Source organism: Gastrolobium bilobum, unplaced genomic scaffold (assembly GCF_033153095.1).
Source record: "Gastrolobium bilobum isolate Gb01-03AN ecotype WA unplaced genomic scaffold, APGP_CSIRO_Gbil_v1 utg21470, whole genome shotgun sequence".
Taxonomy (NCBI): Eukaryota; Viridiplantae; Streptophyta; class Magnoliopsida; order Fabales; family Fabaceae; genus Gastrolobium; species Gastrolobium bilobum.
In genome coordinates this window covers 82,857-93,340 of record NW_026896317.1, presented here as the reverse complement: position 1 = coordinate 93,340, position 10,484 = coordinate 82,857, and the positions used below count along the sequence as shown (strand labels likewise).

The 10,484-nt window shown below is 32.0% G+C and overlaps 2 protein-coding genes across 2 annotated transcripts; one reads left to right on the top strand and one right to left on the bottom strand.

Annotated features, from left to right (window-relative positions):
- The first annotated feature begins 2,691 nt into the window (after window positions 1-2,691).
- LOC133298923 (uncharacterized) lies at window positions 2,692-4,019 on the top strand. The gene is made up of 4 exons (XM_061498312.1): window positions 2,692-2,769; window positions 3,117-3,245; window positions 3,564-3,734; window positions 3,921-4,019. The coding sequence occupies exons 1-4, from the start codon at window positions 2,692-2,694 to the stop codon at window positions 4,017-4,019; spliced, it is 477 nt and encodes a 158-aa protein (XP_061354296.1).
- A 5,734-nt stretch (window positions 4,020-9,753) lies between these two features.
- Window positions 9,754-10,266, bottom strand: LOC133298921 (uncharacterized protein At5g01610-like). The gene has a single exon (XM_061498311.1). The coding sequence runs from the start codon at window positions 10,264-10,266 to the stop codon at window positions 9,754-9,756; it is 513 nt and encodes a 170-aa protein (XP_061354295.1).
- Window positions 10,267-10,484: the final 218 nt, after the last annotated feature.

Here is a 10,484-nt window from a genome sequence, read left to right as displayed (position 1 = left end):
CAGAAATGAACACGACACATCATGAAACCTTTTAACTATTTAGGTTTGAAGAAACTTGAAAACAATTAACAAATTGTATCATTTTTTTTTTCAGCACCTATAATAAAACCAAATATTATTTAACTTTTCTAGGTACATATGTAGCAGAAGCCAAATCAAGAATAGAGAGAGAAAGAGAAAGTAGAGAGATAATCACTTCCCCGTGAGAAAAGCTTGGAGGCATCCAAAGAAGGAACCCAAAAGCTGTAACATGTTTTTGACACTTAGCTTCGCTAGTTGCTATGCATTTGTGTCTCAATCAGCAATTGAGATTCCTTGCCAGCATTCAACTAAACCACACTGATGCCAATGCATCACCATCTCTTTCATCAGAGTATCACGTTCCCATGCAGAAGAATGTTTGTTTTCACAAACTTATATATATAATGCTCCCTTATTACTGACCCCACACGCTTATGATGCAACCATCCATGGCTTATTTGACACAGGACACGCCTACACCAGCTTGCACATTTGTCTATTTCTATTTTATCCATTGACTGCTATAGAATGTGGCAAATTACATTCGTCCTAAATAATTAATTTTTTTTTTTTCATGCAACTAGTTGTTTCTCTTATATCAAGTATTTGAAGAAGTAAAAATTTTACTTGTAACAAATTTAAAAAGCTGGGAGTTTAACTCTTGAGTTATTTGAAAGAATTATTCTTAAATTTGGTCCTATCACTTTTATTTTAATTTTTTTTAATTGAATCATCAAATATTTTGGTTTCTTTCCGCTACTTTGTGCAATCTAAATGTTTTAAATATCTTATATATGAAAATTTGTAGGATCACACAAAATTGACGAAAATAAAATATAAAAATAGGAGAAAATTAACAGATATGCTGCATATAGTTTAAGAAACAATAGATAAAATTTGTTATGCCACTCTTAGTTAACTTTTTTTTATTTTATGTAAACACATTTAACAAGAGTTTGTTTTTATTCGGTAAAAATCAATAGTACCCAAAAAATTTAAGTAGGCAGCGTATATCACTATATAGGCACTTTAATAAACAGTTGACAAGTGTAAAAAATACAAAATTAAATATACTTTTAACCTATCTTATACTACTTTATATATATAACATGGCTAAAGTAGGTGTTCATTAACCAATCCAAACCGATTCAAACCGCGGTGACCGAACCGAAAAACGGATAACCGAATAAACCGAAAACTGAAAAACCGAAAAATCGAATAAAAACCACAAATTTTAATTGGATTGGATCGGTTTTCGGATTGGTAGATGAAAATCGATCCAATCCAAACCGATCCAATATATTAATTTTCCTCTACCTACTTGAGTCTTTCTTCAATCATAGCCCAAAAATTTCTAAATTCAAGACCCATTAACCCATCAACTAAATCCAAGAAAAAATCTAGTCACATCTCATCAACAAAATTTCATCTATGTAGAGCTTCATATCTTATAGTCTAAAAAAAACTATATTATTTGATGCTTTTGTATTTAAAAAATATATTACAAAGCCAATATACACAAAATATGTTATTTGCACAATAATCATGAAATAAATTTTAGGATTTTCAAAAAACCGAAAACCGATCCAATCCAAACCGAAAAAAATTGGATTGGATCGGATCGGATTTGAAAAAAAATCCAAACCGAATGGATGATTACATGATCAAACCGAATGGATGATTACATGATCAAACCGAAGGGATTGGATCGGATGATTTTTGCTTCCAAAACTGATCCAATCCAGATCGCGAACACCCCTAGCTAAAGTTATATTTACAAAAAATTTGTTTACAAACTACATTATATCTGACCGGTCATACAATAATCAAGAGTGTATGACCAGTCTACTTAGTGTAATTTGTAAATAAAATTTGTAAACGGATCACTCCCTAACATATTGGATATTGATATTTTCACTTTTGACCAAAGAATTTCCATAACATCTAAAACTAATTAACCCCTTAAACACTTGTTACAACTAAGAAGTCTTGCCCTAAGTATGGATTTAAAATTTTATAAACCACTAGGATATGTCTAGTGATAAGAGATTTGGATAGTATGCATGAGGTTATAGGTTCAAACTTCAGTGCCACCATTGTATCAAAATATATATATATATATATATATATATATATATATATATATATATATATATATGGGAATGATCCGTTTATAAATTTTTACAAATTACCCCTTCTCTCGGGAGAAGATAGTATAACTAGTGTTCTCCCGAGAGAAGATAATGTAGTTTGTAAGAGTTTGTAAACAAAAAAGTTTGTAAATATAATCTGTCCCATATATATATATATATATATATATATATATATATATATATATATATATATATATATATTCAAGGCAATATATACCTACCTAGCTAAGAAATTCTCCGATATCTAAATGGGCCTCAATTAGCTTCACAATAACAAAGTTGGCTCGGTGACAATGAATATAACTAGAGAAAAAGAAACAAGTTTGCTCAAGAAGTTAAAAGTTAAAACAGTTCCTACCTACGGTAACTCCAAATCTGCATCACATGTGACCAACAAGTTTCTGTTCACGTCCTTATAATAAACCATTAACTGTTGTTTGGATTTCTTTATATATATAGTTCTCTTCACACACACACACAGAGAGAGAGAGAGAGAGAGAGAGAATTAAAAGAGAGAATGGTTTCCAGGGTTCACAAGAGAACAGCTATGTATAGGAACATACAAAAGCTTCGTTCAATCACTAACTCTCATGCGGTGATTACTCTAAAACATCTCTCTTAATTTTCTCCGTTTTTTGTTATTTCCCCTCATTCTATATTTTCTGCTTCATTTCTTATATATAACAGCCATCATCTTCTCCCTCTTTTTCTCAGGAGTCTTAGTTATCTGATGATTTCTGTTATATTTCATCTCCTTAAGTCAAAACTTCACCACTTAATTAATATTCATATTTGAATGAAACCATTTAACTTGATCACCTCTTTATTCAACATATAGTCAGTGAGATAAATTCTGATAACTTGCCTCGTGCTTATATTTTTTTTTTTATGAATTAATGTTCATATTATAAGATATGATGGATGTTTGGTTTGTTTATGCAGCGGCGTAAAACCTCTGTAATACTGGATGCATCAGAGTACATTCGAGGTTTAAAGCAAAGGCTACAGGAATTGAACCAACTAGCAGTTGACGCAGCCCAAAAATGCATTGACTATGGTCCAATGCCTATGGTATAATTAATATACAAATCTGATGCCAATAAGTAATAACTAAACTGATATATTTCAATTGAAAGGAATTTTTTGTCTTATATATTCCTGTCCACATAGGGGGCGAACTGGAGCAGTGGTAAAACTGTTCCTTCATGACTGAAAGGTCAAAAGTTCGAATCCAGAAAACAGCCTCTTTGCAATTATGCAAGGGTAAGGCTGCGTACAAGGATTTCCTCCACCCCACACTCGCTAGTCGAGTTTAACGGGGAGTGGTTTTATATATTCCTGTCCACATTTTTTTGTGTAATTACTTTGTGCTTGTTAATGTTTTTGAAGCTTAAAGTTGAACCACAAGAGGAGGGCTTTATGATCAAGGTGTTGAGTCAAAGGAGTTGCCAAGGGTTGCTGGTATTCATATTAGAAGCCTTTGAAGGGCTTGGTCTTGAGGTGGTTCAAGCTAGTGTTTCTTGTGTGGAAAACTTCTGTTTTGAAGCAGTTGGAATCAAAGTAATGATGTGAAATAGACACACACACACACACACAAATTAACATACATTTAAAACAGAATAAAATGCATATGTAGAGCTCTTTCTTTATAATTGTCTATAATTATATGACATGAAAATCACTACTAGTGAACTCAATTTATTGGGTGGAGCCACTGAAACAATGAATTGTTTGTTGATGTTCCAGGAGAACAATCAAGATACTAGTCATATGGAAGCCCGAGTAGTTGAGCAAGTAGTGTCTCAAGCTATTCAAAAATGGAGGGAAGTTACAAAGCAATATTGATCCAGGAATGACCTTGTCCTAATAAGAACCACTTTTCTTTTCTATTCTATTCTTTTCTTTTTGGAGTTTGCTTCCTGTTAATTTTATTGTTTCATCTTTTAAATGGGTCGGACTATTTGCCTTCGTAGTCCAATCTTCCGATGAATTTCTGTGGTATATATATATCGTATGATAATGGTCAATCTCTGGAAAATTATCAAATACAATAAAATTAATGATCATAAAAAGCTTTGGATATGTATGTTAGTAGAGATATAATCCTACTTTTAATCCCGCTTAAGTTTTGGGTTAATAAATGAGAATGGGGATATGTAATTTCAGAACAAATAACTCGCAATCCATTATGGTAACATCTCATACGAGGGAATTATTGAATTATTTTAACATTATTCAGTTATATGTTCATATCATGAGTGAAACTAGATAAAATGAATGGCTAGTGGTTACGCCCCTGCCAATAGCGAGGCACCAAGTTGACACAAGGATCCGCTTACTAAATTCTTTATAAACTTAATTAATGCCCCGGTTGATTGTACTATTTTTGAAAAAACAAAATAAACTAAAAAACAAGTTAAAAATTCTATGCTTTTTTAAAAATAAAAAATAAAAAAATATTTTAGTGTTTTTATCAGAAGTTAAAGTAGTAATTTTACTAGTTTCGAATTCGAGTTTTGTGAATGGAAGATGAGTAAATATATCATATGACCTATTAGAAAAATATAACTCAGTACTTAGAAAATATGTCATAAGATTTATTTTTACAAGCCGTGGGTTATAAATTTATAGGCCGGCTTATATTATATTATTTATTTTTAATTAAAATAAAATAAAATAAATATTTGAATATTTTTAATTAATAAAATAATAATATTATTTTTATTTATTTATTTAATTCTTAATAGGTATTAAAAGATTGATAAATTTAAATAAACTAATAAGTCGAGGCCAGAACTTTTGATTTTTTGATATAGAGAAGGAGCCGCTTATAAAAAAAAATTATAAATTTTTATAAATTACACTATGTATTCTCGAAAATACATAGTGTAACCTAGTGTACTTCTGGGAGTACATAGTGTAGTTCGTAAACAAAAAATTTATAAATATAACCCTTCCCTTTTAACATAGGTGAGACAAAATCTATAATTTAGCTTATACCATATTAACAAACCAAATCAAGTCAAACTCAAAATATTTTATATAAAATTAACCTATTTATATCAACACTCAATCTGAGCCAATCAATTTACACACATAAACTCTTGGTAGAGTTACTAGCCCCTATATAGGTCCAGTTGAATTGAAACCTAATTGATCGAGTAATTAAGGAATTGATAGAGAAATAAAATAATTCTTAAAAAGCTCTTAAAAATTATATTATAATTGTTTGTTTCCAACGTTAAAACAAAAGCACCTTTAATATACACGACGATTAGCGGATCGTAAACAAATATTTTGGGTTCGCCACATAACATTTTGATAATATTTGAGCTGGTGGTAGTATGTAATTTCTTAAGTTCTTCTATAGAGTTTTCAAGATTTTTTAAGGCCATGGCTCCTCTAACCAACTCAAAGATCCACCAATAATAATATGCAAGTTGTACAAACTAAACCCAAAAATACTTGACGCGCCATTTTTGTTTTTAATATAAAGTTGTTGTCTTGCACATTAACATTATGATACATTGTTTATACAATTTATATAAATTAATTTGGAAAAGTTGTGTATCATTTTAAATGATATACAAAGAGTTATAAATTCCACTAAAAAAAAAAATAAAGACAAAAAAAATATATAAGGTATAACTCACACCTCTTTATGTCTATAAAATAACACTTGTATCATTTAAAATGAAACACATTTTTCCCTTAATCACATCGCAAAAGAAGTGTATACAGAAACCTCCCATAATATTTCTACAAAAAAAAAAAAAAACCTCGCATAATATTTAAGACTTTTTTGGGTGTCCAAAGACTATGTAATTGACCCCATTATTAGTCATTAAATGACTTTTAGGTTGTCCAACAATGACACTACTAATACTACTCTTGGGAAAAACAAGCTTTACATCCAGACCTTCAGTTGTGGCTCATAACAGAAACTACTAACAAACTCCTAACTTCCAATAGACGTAACTCGTAACAAATTTTTTTTATACATTGAGGAATTGAATATACCCCTATTACATAATTACCTACATCACTCACCACTAAGTGAACCCGAGAATTTGACTTCGCGTGAAGTGGAACAAAAAGCTGCAAAATTAACTTATTTTTTGCACGTATCTATTGAAGTATATATTTTGAAAAAAAAAAACGCTTTTTTAGGGAAAAACATTTTTTTGAATTTTTTTTTTAAATTTAAAAAATGGGCATTCTTTTATCCATAGAGTGCATTATACCACTTGAATACAATAGAATTCAGAAATGCAGATCGATTTCCATTCCATTAATTAGTATAATTCGTACTAATTCACATATTTAAAAAAAATGAGAATCAGGCCTAAAAAACAATTCATACAGGTTGTGATCCCTTAACTTAATTAGTAGCACCCCTTCCACAAATTATGAGTGAAATAGAAAATGTAAAAAGTACCATTAAAGCAGCCCAAACAAGACTTATTAGATCCGCGGCTTCCGAATAACTTGTTCGTTATAAGCTGTTTTTTTTTTTTTTTTGTGTGGTGAATTGTTATAAGCTGTTGTTACTCCCTCCTTACTTGTTTCTGAGTATAAATAACACACAGTCTCTCAATTCTTCGTCTCCTGCATTTGCAAGTCTCGGGGTTACTTTTAAAGTTCGAGTCAGGTGGTGGTGTTAGATAGATGTTAAGGGTGAATCCCTTACGAAGAGAAAGGAAAGGAAAAACGAAGAGAAAGAAATCTGATATTATTCAAGATGATTCTGCAAAGTATCTCTTTACATGTATTTATACAATTCAAGTATTAACCAACTAATGTAACCAACTAATGCTATATGTCCATACACGTGTAAGCCACTGTTATTCTAATGCTTCCTAAGCTAACACGCCCTCAAACAACTGATACGTGTCTAAACTACTAACCACTAAGCCACATAATCAGCTAGAAGAACCGAATCCCTTCTCTCACGGGTTGATCTCCTTCGACTTGTAACATTCCCCTGCTCTTCACAATTGACCTTGTCCTCAAGGTCAAGATTAGGATAGCAACGTTGCAAATCAGCTTCTTTCTCCCCGGTGGCATCTTCAGGAACTGAGTGAGACCATTGAATTAAGAATTCACGAACTTGCTGGTTGTGAGAAGATACAACCCGTTCACTTAAGACAGCCAAAGGAACCTGTACTGGCTTGTTGTCAACAGCGAAGGGAGGCAGAGGATGGGGGGTCACGAGCTGAGTTCCTACACAAGGCTTCAACTGTGAAACATGGAAAACAGGATGAATTTGACATCCTTGTGGCAGTTTCACTTCATATGCAGCAGCCCCAATAAACGGGATACTTCAAATGGACCAAAAAAACGCTTACTGAGCTTATGATTAGCTCTACATTCCGCAGTGACTTGACGATAAGGTTGTAAGCGGACCCATACCTGATCTCCCATTTGAAAAGATCTCTCCTTGTGGTGTTTGTCATACTGTATCTTCATCCAGTTTTGTGCTCTTTGTAAATGTAATTTCAGATGCTTCATTATGTCATTGCGTTGCTGTAACATAGTATCAATGACTTCTATTTTTATGAGTCCCTTTGGATAAAAAGAAATCAATGTTGGTGGCTTTCCAAATACTGCTTGATACGGTGTCATTTCTATTGCAGAGTGAGTAGCTAAATTATAGTGGTATTGAGCCCAAGGCAAGAATTGAGACCATAATTGTGGTTGTTCAAAATAAAACGAGCGAAGATATTGTTCCAAATATCTATTGGTCACTTCGGTTTGTCCATCTAATTGTGGATGGTAGGAAGAAGTAGTCCTCAATGTGGTGGATTTTGCTTGGTCACTTCGGTTTGACCTTGAGGTCACCACCCCAAAAGCTAGCTCAAATGGTGGGAGTGTCCAAGACCTTTTAAACCCCACATTAGTTGTATAGGCAACCAATGTGGGACTTGTAACATTGTCACCCTCTTTAAGGGCCGACGTCCTCGGCGGCTTTCACTCTATCGACACTGACCCGACGGTAGCCCTTTCCCCCCTAGGCGGCTTCACTCACCTATCAGTATTCAATGTCCAACGGCACCTTAATCCAGCCTATAGGTAGCCCTTTCCGTGGCCTCAACTCTCAATGAAAGCACCAATGTTAAGGGTGAAACTCTTAAGAAGAGAAAGGAAAGGAAAAACGAAGAGAAAGAACTCTATATTATTCAAGATGATTTTGCAAAGTATCTCTTTACATGTATTTATACAATTCAAGTATTAACCAACTAATGTAACCAACTAATGTTATCTGTCTATACACGTGTAAGCCACTGCTATTCTAATGCTTCCTAAGCTAACACGTCCTCAAACAACTGATACGTGTCTAAACTACTAACCACTAAGCCACATAATCAGCTAGAAGAACCGAATCCCTTCTCTCATGGGTTGATCTCCTTCGACTTGTAACAATAGATTAAGTAGGTGTTGGGGTATACATCAATTTTTAATTATATAGAAGTACTAGACCTATCATTCTAATATTTAGAGCTTGGTATATAAGGTTAGAGTTCTCTGCTCTTTCCCTGGAGTCTCTCAGTTCATGCCCTAATTTGAAGAAAAAAGTTAAGAGGGTTTTTTCTCTGAAAAAAAAAATTAAGAAAAAAGGGAGGTTACCCATTAACGATATGAGACATCGCTATAAGAAATATGATTATTTGTGACAAAAGTTGAGTGTCGAATATATAATTTGTCACTAATGATATATTATTTGTGACTAAATTTTATTTTGTTACTATTATTATTTTTAATTGTGACAAAATGATAAATTGTCATCATAATTTCTGACAAATATATATCTATCACAAATAATTCATCACTAATATAAAATTTTAATCAATTAATTATTTTCGCACAATAAGATCATCACTTATATAAAATTTTAAAGACGTAAAAAAATAATAGTAACAAAATTTTAACTTCTGATTAATATTATATCATAATATTGACAACTATAAAATTTATCAGTCATTTTTTTTTACTAGTGACAAATAATTCATCATTAATAATTTGAAGCATTTATGTCTAAAATTATTCACAAATATTTAATATCAATATTAGTGAAAATTTTGTCACTACTATTATAAAAAAGTGTTAGGGACAAATATTTGTGATGATTTTTTTCTTCGCAATAAATATTTATTTTAGTATCGTCTCGAAATATCGTTATTGATTTAATCACGATGTTAATATTAGTGACGAATGTTGAGGAAGAAAAAAATTGTCACATAAATACTTAATGACGATTTTTATATCTTTTAATGATAATTTTTGTCATCACAAACAGTGTATTTTTTTGTAGTGTTTAAACAATTTTTAGAATTAAATTATTTTAGTTCATGCGTCATGTTAAAATTAAAATAAGGGTAAATTAAATTTTTAACATACTTTACATCTCAATTAGTTAATTCGTTGACCATTCTCTTTATCCAAGAAATATACAAAATATATATATCATAACCTGTTAAAACGGTACCATATTATTGCCATAAGAATCTTATTTATTATTACAATTCCACTTTACGTATCTCATGTCGATTAGAGACCGTTATACCCACGCCCTCCAAAATTAAGATAGAATAAAATTAGGGGACTTGTTCACATGATTCCCAATCCCTTTGACATTGTCAAAATCACTATAACAAATCGGGCTTTCATTGAAATTACTGACAGGAAAATGTGCAGAAGCAACTCCAACTGAGAATTGGAGCTCGTTGTCTTGGCGAGTGACTGACCTAATTTTTACCCATAGAAAAAGCACCTTCGTTTGAACTCCATCTAAGTTGGAGATCTTATCCTTCGTGATGTCACCCGATATGGTGGACTTATACTTCAACTTGTGAGATTGAATTTTAAACGAGCAAGTATTATTTAGGTACACTTCGAATTTGCCAGTGGAGTTGTCCAATTTGTAGCCAACCGCGTCTTGGGGAAGAATCCCAATTGGAAAGTTGTACTGTTGAAGGACATCGTATGCAGTGGTGTTTTGGGCAGAAGTTGATGGCATTAAGAAAAAGATCAACAAGGAAACAACAAAGAGAGGTATTGGGGAGATGGATTTTGCTTGAAAATTGATATCCATGATTTTTGGTAAGCAAAAGCTCTTGTGTGTGCAAACCAAGATTGGTGGTTTTTATCGAAGACCAAGATTCCAAATTTTTAATTGAGCCTGCAGAGAGCAAAGTTAATGTAATAATTCTTTGGTTTTGGTTTATTTAAAGGCAAGGAGTAACGTTCTTATTGTTCAACATCCAACCTCTCATAAATCTCAATTATGATGTAATTAATAATTTTGTATTT